Source organism: Dendrobates tinctorius, unplaced genomic scaffold (assembly GCF_039654945.1).
Source record: "Dendrobates tinctorius isolate UK_male_01 unplaced genomic scaffold, ASM3965494v1 ptg000107l, whole genome shotgun sequence".
Taxonomy (NCBI): domain Eukaryota; kingdom Metazoa; phylum Chordata; class Amphibia; order Anura; family Dendrobatidae; genus Dendrobates; species Dendrobates tinctorius.
The window spans coordinates 17,593,738-17,608,456 of record NW_027361775.1 but is presented as its reverse complement, the minus strand read 5'-3'; the positions used below and the strand labels follow the sequence as shown (position 1 = coordinate 17,608,456).

At 47.2% G+C, this 14,719-nt stretch overlaps 1 protein-coding gene across 4 annotated transcripts in view; it reads left to right on the top strand.

The window, feature by feature from the left end:
- Positions 1–14,719, top strand: part of LOC141100612 (uncharacterized) — a 389,264-nt gene that overhangs the window by 359,598 nt on the left and 14,947 nt on the right. For 2 of the 4 annotated variants that reach the window (XM_073589204.1, XM_073589208.1), the window contains one exon: positions 2,798–7,091. In XM_073589204.1, the coding sequence (XP_073445305.1) occupies positions 2,798–3,678 (881 nt within the window). In that variant the 3' untranslated portion in view covers positions 3,679–7,091. The other 2 variants (XM_073589205.1, XM_073589206.1) reach the window with 2 other exon arrangements.

Here is a 14,719-nt window from a genome sequence, read left to right as displayed (position 1 = left end):
CTGCGATCTCCGGCACAACACCTTACCGTTCCGGTGTTGCTGTTGCCACGGGGTCTTGCCTCTTGCTCTGACTTCAGGAGAGGACGGGTTGTGGTGCTGGAATCGGCGCATGCGCAGTCCGCGCTTTACGCCGCCATTTTGTAGAAGACACACTTGCAGTGTGTCTTCACACTACAGTGTGTCTTCAAGAAAATGGTGCTGGAAAGCGAGGACTGCGCAGGCGCCGATTCCGGCTCCACAACCCGCCCTCTCCAGACATCACGGCACAACAACTTAATGATCGGGTACTGAGGCGGGCCGTCTACTGACATCACAGCGAGACCCTGCGTCAATACCCGATCATTACGTTGTTGGGCCATGATGTCTGGACAGGGCGTGTTGTGGTGCCGAAATCGGCGCCTGCGCAATCCTCGCTTTCCACCGCCATGTTGTAGAAGACTACAGTGTGTCTTCAAGAAAATAGCACCGGAAAGCGAGGGCTGCGCAGGCGCCGAGTCCGGCATCACAACACGCCCTGTCCATACCTCACGGTCCAACAACGTAATGATCTGGTATTGATGCAGGGTCTTGCCGTGATGTCAGGAGAGGGCGGGTTGTGGCACTGGTATCGGGCGCCGATTTCGGGGGCACAATCATGCCCTCTCCTGACCTCATAGCATTGGGGGGTGAGGGGACCATGCATACCAGGATTGGGGGGTGAGGGGTAGCATGCATACCAGGATAGGGGGGTGAGAGGACCATGAATACCAGGATAGGGGGGTGAGAGGACCATCCATACCAGGATAGGGGGGTGAGGGGTACCATGCATAAAAGGATAGGCGGGTGAGGGGACCATGCATACCAGAATTGGGGGGTGAGGGGACCATGCATACCAGAATTGGGGTGTGAGGAGGCCATGCATACCAGGATGGGGGGGTGAGGGGACCATGCATACCAGGATTGGGGGATGAGGGGTACCATGCAAACCAGGATAGGGGGGTGAGGGGTACCATGCATACCAGAATTGGGGATGAGGGGACCTTGCATACCAGGATTGTGTGGGTGAGGTAACCATGAATACCAGGATATGGTTGAGGGGGTACCATGCATACCAGGATTGGTGGGTAAAGGAGTACCATACATCCTATGATAGGAATGATGGGGGAACCATGCATACCAGGACTGAGGTGTGAGGGGACCATGCATACCAAGATTAGGGGGTGAGGGGACCATGCATACCAGGATTGGGGGGTGAGGGGACCATGCATTCTAGGATTGGGGGGTGAGAGGACCATGCATGCCAAGATTAGGGGGTGAGGGGACCATGCATACCAGGATTGGGGGGGTGAGGGGACCATGCATTCTAGGATTGGGGGGTGAGGGGACCATGCATTCCAGGATTGGGGGGTGTGGGGACCATGCATACCATGATAGGTATGAGGGGGTACCATGCATACCAGGATTGGGGGGTGAGGTAACCATGAATACCAGGATAAGGTTGAGAGGGTACCATGCATACCAGGATTGGGAGTGAGGGGACCATATATACCAGGATAAGTAATGGGGTGCCATACATACCAGGATTGGAGGGGAGAATACATACCAGAATAGGGATAGGGGGGCCATGCATACCATTATAGGGATGAGGGGGCCATGCATAGCAGGATAGTGATGAGGGATGCCATACATACCAGGATAGGAGGGGGCAGTACATGCCAGGATGGGAGACCATATACCAATAAAACTGCTTGCCTCCCGGGCGTAGAACGGGTTCATAGCTAGTCTATTATAGTGAATAATGTAATCCCTGTTATAACTTATTTTAAGAGTTAAGAATTTTAAGAGTCACCCGGGGCATTGCGCATTTATTTAATGAATAATATACTTAGAATATACAGCTGAGCATTTATTATCCCATATGTCATTTATGCCAATAGGTCAAATATCTGCTTTGTACAAACTTGGAGCCAGTTAATAATAAAATATTTTATTTCCTATTCATAATTTATATATAAGTGCGTGGATTACAATATGGTGCAGTTAGGAACATTTCTCAGCCCTGTAGTTCAGCAATTGTTAGCAAGCAGCACTGAAGCCTGACTGCCATGGTGTCACAAAGCTATCATCAGGGGTGAAAGTCACGTCTTACGAGAAGGTGAGGTCACAATCACCAGTGATGTCATCCTGGCATTCTAGAATGTCCTAAGGATAGACCATCACTGAGCACAGTGACTTAAGCGCCATTTTGTGAGTTTATGCTTTAGCTAAGACATCATTTTGGTTTTGGAAAGCACTCTATATTGTTTTACATATCTAGTGTTTCTGCATTGTTTATTTTTATTCTTTGATATTTGCACACTAATATCGGTGCTACCAGAGAAGTTATCTCTCAAATACTCCATCACCCCAGCCTCTGGAAACTAGGCCATGAGTTCCCGAGAGCTAAGACAGCTGATTGAGGACAATGAAGTATGGTTGAGCCGACCACAAAATCGAGGTAAGTGAAACATTTGGGGTAGAAAAACAATATTTTCCTCATATCTGAGGGTTCCCATTATTGTGGGGTTTGCTGGGTAATGTGTCAGCGCATTCTCCACCTTCTATCCTTATTACTTGGGGCTAATTTACCAAATGTCCAGTTCCAACCCGGTCTTGTGATATCTTTAGAAAAGACATTCACTGAGCAGGTTTTCTCAGACCATAATTGACACAAATTTAGTCAGAGTTCCCATATCTGTAAATGACATAGTAATACCAAGGCCCACCCAAATTTCTAAAACATATTTTGTTAACTAAATTATAATGTCTGTAATTGCAGGTCAGGCGACAATTGTCCGTAGACTGAGGTCATCTCAAAGACATCAGGGAAGACACTCTGCTTATGATGGCCAACAGAGTTTCAGCACCTCTGGCACTGAGAGAAGAGGGAGACGTGCCAGAGCCCCTCCACATCATAGGGGACAAGAAAGAAGTACTGGAAGAAGTAGGTCTCCAATAAGGCGTGCCTCTTTGGAATCTTTAAGAACCACAGGACACAGCAGCCAGGATGATGAACAAGCAAGTGGATCTTCAGCCATCACCATTACATTGGAATACCAACTGCCAGATACCATCCTGCAGAGTGACACAACCAGGGAGGTTCGAGCTCCAGGCAGTGAATCTGCAACAACCACCACAGTATTTAGATTCGGTCCACAACTTTCGATCTCACTTATCCACAGACCCAGGCAGCTTCCAGCAACAACAACTAGAGAAAGTCACATGAATGCCAGCCATGAAAGAAGTGGATCTCTAGATATCATCATTGAATATCAACCAGCAAATCCAATTCCACCTCGCGGCAGATTTAGTGAGGGAGAAATTCTGGACAATATTCTCAACATTGTCAGAAGGCAGCAGGGAATGAGAAGACCAATGTCACAGGTGCAGCCACAAGCACCACCTGCTCAAAATTCAGCTTATCAGGAACAAATGTATTCTCAGCCCAGCAGGAGAACTCTGCAAATTGACACTTTCCCAACCAGGACTATAACATCACAGGAGGACATTGGGTCATGCGTCATATGTATGACAGAGTATGAGACTGGGGAGCAGGTCACAATGCTCCCGTGCAACCACAACTACCATCGGTGTTGCATCTTGCCTTGGCTTCAGTCCAACCCTACATGTCCTCTCTGTCGGAACAACTGCTTCAGGTAAAGCACCAAAAATACATTTCAAAGCTACTGGAAGGACATGAAGATCAGGGTGCTGTTACCTGCGCAGCTCCATCGCTAGGCCCTGCTCTAAACTCCAGTGGCCTATCAATTCAGACAGCTATGTAGTATCTGACTATTTAGAAGTTACTGTTTTTTTTCAATAAATATTGCTATTATCTGCCTCTAAATACATCTATAATCTTATTTTAGCAGTATATACCTTTTATCATACAGTTAGCAGCACTTTCTCTTTGCTGGCTGCAGCGCTGATGCTTACATCCATTGCTTCCTCTCCCCAGAGCTTCCTGCAATGTATTACTACAAGTTCCACCATGGTTTACACTGGCCCGTAAGCCATCACCAATCACACCCATTGCTAACTCCACTCACATCCCTCCCTCCTCTATCTTCAATATACAGCTTCCTATTACCAGTGACACAGGCCAAGGACCTACTGCTGATGAGAGTGGAAGTAAGCCAGGGCCGGACTGGGGCAAAAAAGCTGCCCTGCCACACAAATCCCACCAGCCCACATACAATAACACTTCCCACCCCACATTAATGAATTTTTATTTTATTATCTCAGCAGCGAGATCTTTGGAGATGAGACGACCCTGCCTCCTGGGTTCGGATACCAGAACTCTACCTGAACCTCATAGAAGTCAATGGAGATCCGAACTTTTGTGATGTAAAAGGGCTGCCAAAGTAAGCAGAGTACCCACAGAGTCTCCCTCCCTCTCTCTCCTCCCAGAACTCTGAACACTAAAATGGACTTCTGGGAGAAGTGTGAGGTCGGAGTTCAGCAGCGGACACCTCCAGTATGAACCCTGAACGTTACAGTTCGGCTTCACTCATCTCTAGTTCTGAAGAGGATAATGAACATTTAATTCACATCATTTCAATCCAAAACAAATTTCCTTGCTAAATTTTGAGCTGAATCTGATATCATATATGCGCTCACATACGTGTATATACAGTATATAAATTGCGCACATACATGTACAGTATATACACACTGCACACACACCTTATACAGTATACCACATATGTATACAATTAGCTGAAGAGCCCGGCGCTGCCCGGGCATAGTAACTAACTGTTGTATGACAGTTATATAGTATTGTTGTATGTATATAGTATATAGTAACTGTATATAGTAACTGTTGTATGACAGTTATATAGTTATATACACACTGCACACACACCTTATACAGTATACCACATATGTATACAATTAGCTGAAGAGCCCGGCGCTACCCGGGCATAGTAAGTAACTGTTGTTAGTTATAGCAAATTATAATTATCCTCCATCCCATAGTCCCATGCCCATATACCCATCATACATATCCACGATCCCATAGGCCCATGCCCATAGACCCATCATACATATCCACGATCCCATAGTCCCATGCCCATATACCCATCATACGTATTCTCCATCCCATAGTCCCATGCCCATATACCCATCATACATATTCTCCATCCCATAGTCCCATGCCCATATACCCATCATACATATTCGCCATTCCATAGTCGAGTGCACACCTTATACAGTATACCACCTTTATATACAATATACACATACATGCGTGCAAAGTATAAACATACAGTATAATTATATACACGCACGCGGCACTAAGTTTGTAATATATATATATCTATATACACACACATGCTGCACAGACAGTATACACATGTAAGAAGAAGGACTGGGCCGTGGGTACCTGCTCTTCATTGGGTCCAGAACTGTTGGGGCTGTCTCCTCTGTTGTCTGGGGGAAAGCTTAGTGGAACGGATCAACCCTTGCATCTGGGAGCGGGGGTGTGGCTAAGCTAAAAAAGCCACAGCGCGTGGAAACTGGCAGACTTGGCGGGAACAGACAGCACGTGGCTGGGAGAAGTGAGTGCTCCATCCCTCGACCACTGCAGCAGCGCAGGCCCGCGCCCAAGCCTCCCTGATGCCACCCGCAGAGACTGTGCACAGAGATGCGCAGTATGCCCGTTGGCCCCCGCAGAGCAAAGTGGCAAACGTGCTCTCTCCGCTGCATCAGCATATGGACTAGGGGCTCAGCGGAGGGTGCAGGAGACCAACCGCTGCCACCAGAAGACGGGCCCCACCGGAACAACCCCGCACCAGCCGTTGGCGCCAACTTTTGCCTTGTAACCCCCCCAGACTGAAGATTGACTACAGGATAAGATGATTTCATCAGAGTTGCTACCCCTTTTATCTGGTGTTCTTTCACTCAGCATACCTTTTACTACTGAACTGCTTCTTTTCCCTCATTTAACTGTTAACCTCCCTGCGTGGAATATCCCCATGTTAATTAAAATCATTAACCCTTGCTCTCTTTCTTGTCCGTAACTGCATCCCGCAACCTGCTCACACTTTGGCGTAGTCAGCAGGATGCAGACCAGAGGCACAGAGAAGGCAGACAAAGCAGTTGAGGGTGCCCCAAGGGCTAGCATATGACGAGGGGCAATGTTGAGTAACCCCCCAAAATTTACAGGGAGCAACACTCTAATGTGGGACTGGACTGAGCGGGTCAGGGGTATGTTGAGGATGCACCCCATGACCCCCACAATGGAGGCAGAGAGTGCCATGATGGCCCTGGATGGAGAGGCTCTGTCGTGCTCCTGCCACTGAAATGGTCCTCACATAGCTTCAAAACGCCTCCGTGCGCATCCTGGGGAGAACAAACAGTGACCCCTACCTGTGACACAGGTCACTGCCTCACAACAAACACAGCTCTGCTACACGTACATTTACACGGACTCACAGCTCTGCTACATGCAGACTTACACGGATACACAGCTCTCCAAATGCACATTTACACTGACACACAGCTGTGCTACATCCACATTTACACGGACACACAGCTCTGCTACATGCACATTTACTTTGACACACAGCTTTGCTACACGCACATTTCACTTACACACACACACACACACACACTCTATATTACCACATCTTACAGTTCGTGATCGGGCGGGGGTTGGAGTCTGCAAGAGTAGAGCAGCTAAAGGACCTTTAACTCTATTAACTGAAGGACCTTTGAGATCATGTGATCAGCCCCCTGACCTGTAAGGTCCTGTAATTACTGGTTCAGAAGGTCCTACAACTGCTCAGTTCCTGTAGCCTGTGATCAGTTCCTGCAGCTTCCTCTCTTGCTCTGAACCAAACACATGGGTCAGGGTCAGACAGGAGGAGAGACACCATTCTCTATGATCAGGGAGGACACGGTGTCAGCATTTTCGTTTATCACAGGACACAGCATCCAGACTATAAGCATACCTCCCAACTTTTGAAGACAACAAAGAAGGACAGATCATGAGGCGCATGTAGCATGCTGAGGCAAATTTTGACCACGCCTCTTGTCACACCCCAATCTACGCTCATTTACCATATATTTCTTCCCTGGCAGGAGGAGTTGTCACAGGAGCGGTGGTAGTGAAGGAAATTCAGCATACGCCAAGACAGCAGGCCATAGATCCAAATCCAGACTGTCCGCTGTGTCCGGAACAGCTGGGACTAGAGATGAGCGGATCCATTCACAGGTATTTGGTCCAGCGTGCAAGTTAGTGGTACCTGTCAGCTGGGTGGGAGGCCGTGAGTCTCTATCCTTCCGGGGTTCTCGGAGCAGCCGCTATGTCATCTGCGTGTCCTGCTCATCTCTAGGTGGGACCTGTGGAATATTTTAAGTTCCCTCATTCACAGTCAAAGCTGCCCGAATTTTATCATCTTTATGTATATTTTCACTAGATGACAACTGTCTCTTTTCTGTCTGTAAGGCCGTGTTCACACATTGCAGAAATACTGTGATTTTCGTAGTCTGCAGGATCCTCACCAAACTGCACAATAACAATTTTTTCTCCCCAATATTTGATGCGTTTTTGGTGCAGATGTGAAACTGTGTTTTAATGTGATTTTTATAGTACAGAAAAGCTTTGATTTTGCTCTTTATAAAGTAACTGCAGTTTATTTCATTTTTTATTCCTATTGTTGCCAATGTGTACCCAAAATGGTTGCCCTCTAAAATGGCTTCCCCTTTTTATACGAACAGCCCATGACCCCTCCCCCCATACTATGTGACCGACCCACGTCTTAGCCCAGCCCATCCATGCCAGCACAGAAAATTAACCCCCTATTTTCTGTTCTATACACCAACCACCTCCGTATCTACTTCCCTCTCTACCCTGTCATGCCGGCCTCCCTTTTACGGCCTTAGGCCCAGTACGGCCTCACTCATATAAGATATCTTATATATAAAACATTTAAGAGGTAGGAGGGGAAGTAAAGGAATGGGAAAGGCAAGGAAAGAAAAGGGAAAGGAAGGACACCTGTATAAAACAGGTGGAGAGCAAACACAGAGATAAATACTAACTTTCCAATAATGTAATATACTGTTTGTTGAATTCTAATAGCGGGCGCAGTTTTCATGAAATCACGTCCACTTTGCTTGGACAGTTAAACACAGCAGATTTATTATGCAAAAGAAGCAACAGGCAATATGCAGCATTAACGCTACATGTGAACACGGTCTAAATTTCAAAACCTTTTGTGAAATCTCCGCGCTGTGGTCTCAAGACGCTGCTGAACTCGGCAGTTTTGGTGCGTTTTTTTCTCTATAGGCTTGTTTTCAAAAAAAAACATGAATAAAAAAAACCCTGTTGCATTTTTAAGCACAAAATCAAAGCTTTTTTGTACTATTAAAAAAGCGTTCTAAACTCTGCTTCATATCCGCCCAAAAATCACATGAAATAAGAGGGAAAACGCATAAAAGAAATGCACCAAAAACACAATAATCAGAGAAGACTGTTACGGCGTCGTCTGGTGTGGACACCTACAGAAAAAAGTAGCAGAACGCAGCATCTACGCTACATGTGAACACGACCTCAGCATTACAGTTTCATTACATTTTTTATGGAATTAATAGAGCAAAACTATCAATCACCTCTTTTTATTTTATGTCATTTACCGATTAATGTATATTATAAATCATCTGATGCAGAGGCGCATCTAGGAGGTTAGCTTAGGGGGGAGGTTGAAACTTATGAGTGGGCCCCTAACCGTATAACCCAGATTACAACTATAGCGGCGCACCCTAGTTGTGGGTATAGGGGAACCTCAGCAGGTGACCATGGTACAGTACTACTAAAAATAAATCTCTATATAAAACACTGATATTACTGCCATATGGTGCCCATATAGTAGTGGATACCAGTGCTGAAGATGATATAGGAGACCACAACACAGTTATAGATGGTGCCTTACAGCTGATTTTCTTTCTGATGGAGTTGTTCATTGTTCCCATCTTTTCCAACTGGCCCAGACAAACATGACAACTTCTTCCAACCATGACTCATCCTCAGAGATAACAAGGACACATTAGACTTCTCACATTTCCAGCCCTGTCCCTATCTAGTCCTAAGCTGTGGAATCTGAGCATTCTGCTGATTCCCCAATGCTGAGGCGCCGCTGCTGTATGTGCCTCTTACAGCACATGATGTATGGCACAATAACAGCGCTCCTCTTACTGACCCTCATAGTAAGGCCAGCACTGTCTGTGCCCCTTACAGAGTAATAATGCCTCCTTTGTGCCATCTAGATGGTAAAATTGCCCCTTAGAAAATATTAATGCCCTGTGCACATGTCCTAGAAAATAGAGTCCACATTTTGCTCCTAGAAAGTGATAATGTCTCTTGTGCATCTTTGACAATCACAATACTCTGAGGGCAACCTATAACAATAATACTTCTTGACTGCCCACTAAATATTTAGTAATGTCCTCTGAGTCCCTTCATGTACAGCTCCTATATACATAGTATGAGGGACCACAGCTCCACTATACACAGTCTATTGCTCCCACAGCTTCCCTATACACAGTATGATGGGCCCACAGCTCCCCAAAACACAGTATAATGACCCTCACAGTAGTCATCACACTGTATAATGGATCACACAGTAACACCAACACTATATAATGGCCCCTACACTGTATAATGGGTCCACTGCAGCACCAAAACTAAACAATGGCCCTCACACTTTATATTAGCCTTCACAGTAATCACACAGTATGATGGTGTCACATCGCCGTCAGACTCGGGGCCGGCTGTTCCGCCCTCAGCCACTAGGAGGCGACGGACTGTCACGCCGCCCTCGGGCTCAGGGTCTGCTGTCCAGGTCTCGGCCACCAGGAGACGCCAGACTGACATATCGTCGTCGATCTCGGGGCCTGCTTTTCCGCCCTCAACCACTAGGAGGCGCCGTGGCTTGCGCCCGAGTGAGGGCGGCAACAATGAAAGGGCTTCTGCGCAGGCGTCTACTGGACGCAGACTCTGCTCCTCTGTCAGTCATGAAGGGGCTGGTCCTGGTCCTGGGGGCGGTCCTGATGACATCACCAGCCCGGGAGCCTGTGAGGGACGACCTGATCCCTCAAATACCTTGGGACTGGGCTTGCAAGCCGCCGGATATATTCTTGGTTCCCCTACGTGTTACTTATGATTGCCTATCGTTAACTCCGACCTCAGCCTGAACTTCTGACTACTCTGTTGCCTGCCGTTTTTGTACTTTGCATTTCTCCCGATTACTGACGCTGACCTTGGCCTGGATTCCTGACCCCCTCTACTGCCTGACGATTTTGTACCTCCGCTACTCTCCCGGTTTTTGACCTCTGTCTGGACTCTCGACTCTGCCTCTACTGCCTGACGATTTTGTACCTCCGCTACTCTCCCGGTTTTTGACCTCTGCTTGGACTCTCGACTCTGCCTCTGCCTGCCGTTTCTGTACCTCCACTGCTCGCCTGTTTTCCGACTCCATTTTTGGCTCCCTTCCTGCTTTTCTATTGCGATCGTTCTGCTCTGGCACTCTGCTCCTGTTCAGACAGCGCTTCCTGGGCTCTGCAGTAAATCCAGATCCCTGTATAGGGGTAAAGGGTGTCGGTGCTACTCGGGGCGCTGCCTGTCTGCAGCCCAGACTTGCAGACGGACGCGACAGATGGCCTGTAAACTGTGTAATGGCCCTCACATTAGCTCTCGCTCTGTATACTGGTCCCACAGTAGTCTCCGCACAGTATAATGGCCCCCAAGCTGTATAATGGCCCTCTCATTTGCTCCCACACTGTAAAATGGCCCCACACTGTATGAGGGCCCCCTACAATGTATGATGATCCCACCCATACTTTATGATGTCCCCACAGACACAATACATGTTTTAATTAAAATAAAAACATAAACTCCATCAAATCCAGCATTGTGACGAGTACAGCAGCAAAGCATGGGTGGACCAATGTCATCAGAGTCCCGATGTTTATGGCGGCTCTTCGCCAGTGTATCGCCCTGCCATTTTGTAAACTGTAGGCTTAATTATTAATTATTATCCATTATTATTATCCTTATTAATTATTATCCTTGTTTTTGGGGACTTTAACTACCCGGATATTAACTGGGAAGCAGAGACCTGCGAAACCCATAAAGGCAACAGGTTTCTGCTAATAGCCTACTCTGGGTGACCTGAGCGAGGGGCCTTGGGGTTGTTGATTCTGCCGTCTTAATTGTCTGTGGCCAAATTGGATCTTTGGTAGAGATTTTACGTGCACGGAGAAAAGAATACACAAGACAAGGTGTATCATGTCAGTATGATTCTTCTCTGTCTTTAATCCCAAAAATGAACAGCTTTTATACAGAGTATGTATTATTACATCATGGGTACATTTCTAAGTTATTATTTACCGTTCCCATGCCGCTACATATCACTATGTACGTTTCTGAGTTACTGTTTACTGTTCTCATATGCTACATAATCACTGTGTACATAAGTATTGTTCTTTAGCCCGATCCACCCTTATCCACCCAGTATTGCGGTATTACATGAAGCCTAGGTGGGTCCTACACAGAAATAATTCAGCAGAAAATCAGAAATATCTTAAAGCAACATGATCCCAATATCCAGCAAAGCGTCCATATAGTGATACAATTTTGATTCTTGTATATATTCATGTGCCATATATTCTTCCCTTAACAGGGTGATCGTACCCTCTGCCACCTGGTAGCTGCGCTACTGGCGCTTCTGTATGCAATAATGGTTCTTTAGTGACTGTGATGGATAAGTGTTTTCCTACGTACGTGTATAAAGACTCGACCTCAGAGAAAAAGAGTACACAAAGCTGTTTAGAATACTCAAAAAATTGATAATTTTATTATCATTACATAAAGTATATAAAAATACACTTAAAATTATTTATGGACAACAATGAAAGAGATAGACAGTAATAAAATATGTGGTGTATATATAGTACTAGCTGAAGAGCCCGGCGCTGCCCGGGCATAGTAACTAAGTGTGATTAGTTATAACAAATTACAATTATCCTCCATCCCATAGTCCCGTGCCCATATACCCATCACGCATCCTCCATCCCATAGGCCCGTGCCCATATACCCATCACACATCCTCCATCCCATAGTCCCATGCCCATATATCCATCATACATATTCGCCATCCCATAGTCGAGTGCCCATATACCCATCATACATATCCGCCATCCCAAAGTCCCGTGCCCATATACCCGTCATACATATCCTCCATCCCATAGTCCAGTGCCCATATACCCATCACACATCCTCCATCCCATAGTCCCTTGCCCATATACCCATCATACATATCGTCTATCCCATAGTCCCGTGCCCATATACCGTCATACATATCCTCCATCCCATAATCCAGTGCCCATATACCCATCACACATCCTCCATTCCATAGTCAACCATTATGACATCATAATGAGTGGCGGCAGGGCTTGCAACCTATGATGACATCAGCATCGCCATGGCAACCATTGTGACATCATAATGAGGGGCGGGGTTTGATACGCACACACTGCTTCCCCAGTATGCAAATAGGGGCATTATGACATCATAATGAGGGGTGGGGCTTGACACGCACACACTTTTTCCCCAGTATGTAGATAGGGGCAAAATTGTTTGGTGAATTGGAACGCGCGGGGTTAAAATTTTGCCTCACAACATAGCTTAGGACCAGGGCCGTTTTTAGGGGGGGACGGGGAGTGCGATCGCCCGGGGCGCCACCCAGCCAGGGGGCGCCTGCCTAGTGCCTAGCTGTCTGTGTGGGGTGGAATTCAGCAGGTTCTCCCCGGTTCGGTGGAACCAGTTGTTAAAAATGCAGCCGGTTCCCCGAACCGGGGAGATTCAGAGCCGCGATCCGGTACTGTGCGGTCGTGCGCTCTGTTCTGTGACGCGGCCGTCAGCATACAGCCTCCCGCGTCACAGTGTATCGTGCAGGGAGCTGTGCATGGCCGTCACCTTGACAGCTGCGCAGCTCCCTCTCTACTTCCGGGTCAGGTGTCGGGCCTGCGCGATAATGTCATCACGCAGACGCCGACATGTACCCGGACGCTGGCTGCAGAGCGGCGCTGCTGGGGAGCGGCTGTGAAGTAAGTATGGGAAACTTTTTTTTTAATGAATTCAGTGGGTGAGGGGGCTGTACATGGAGGGGGGTGAATATGCTGCACATGATGGAGGGGGGGTGAATGGGGCTGAGCCTGCACATGATGGAGGAGGGTGCGGGGGCTGAGCCTGTACATGATGGAGGGGGGTGAATATGGCTGCACATGATGGAGGGGGGGTGCGGGGGCTGAGCCTGTACATGATGGAGGGGGGTGAATATGGCTGCACATGATGGAGGGGGGGTGAATGGGGCTGAGCCTGTACATGATGGAGGGGGGTGAATATGGCTGCATATGATGGAGAGGGGTACAGGGGGCTGAGCCTGTACATGATGGAGGGGGGTGCGGGGGCTGTACATGGTGGAGTGCAGCTGCACTTGATGATGGGGGTAAGGGGGATTGCACATGATGAAGGGGGACTGCAGATGATGAAATGGGGGGGTAAGGGGGACTGCACAGGATGAATTGGGGGGTAAGGGGGACTGCACAGGATGAATTGGGGGGTAAGGGGGACTGCACATGAATTGGGTAAAGGGGACAGCACATGATGTGGGGGTAAGAGTGACTGCACATCATGAAGTGGGGGTAAGGGAGACTGCACATGATGAAATGGAAGGGGGATAGGGGGCTGCAAGTGATGAAGGGGCACTGCAGATGAAGTGAGGGGTGATAGGGGACTGCAACGGATGAAGGGGACTTCAAATTAAAGTGGGGGACTGCAAATGATGATGTGGGGGAGATTGGACGGGGGACTGCAAATGATGAATTTAGTGTGAGTGATGGGGCACAGCAATTTAATTGAAGGTGGGGGTGAGGAGAGTGAATGATTTAAGGTGAGGGGTAAGGAGAGCAAATTACCTATCTGGAGAACAAATAAAGAATTTTGAGTGTGGGGGAGTAAGTGATGTATTGATAGTGGGGTAGAGCAGTTGATAATGAATAGAGGGTGGGAGAGAAAGACATGACAATGAATTGAGGCAGGAGGGGCATGTAAATATAATTAATCGGTGTTAGGGTTAGAGCGGGAGGTACATAGTGGGGGGGCGTTGAGGTTGAAGCGCCTGGTAATGAATTGGGGAAAGAGTACAGGTGCTAATTTATATATTAAATGGGGAAAGTGACATTTATAGTTAGTGGGTGCACAGTGGTGGATTATAATTTATATTTGGAATGGTGGGTTGCATAATAACCAATTATGTATTAATGGTGGGGTGCACGTCTGTATTCAGATGTGTGGTGTGGAAGGGAAAAAGTGGGGAATGTGCTCTGGAAGCCGTGCTCTAGGTAACTGTGTTATTTCATGCAGAGACGAGTCTTGGCTGGAAGAAGTGATGGCTGTCTGTGCTGGATTAAAAAGAAAAGCAAAGATGAAGGACTTCAGCTAGAGACGTCACTTGTGAGTCAGTGTGTTACCTGCACACTGACTGTAAATATAGAGTTCCTGTATACAATTGCACTTAGTATTGTGTTTTTAATTACTGATCAGTATTGTAGTATTCAGTCACTATCTGGTGGTAATATGTGCTCTGTTCATGGTTTGGCGCTATTTGTTGTATGTGGTATTAATTGGTGACTATGTGGT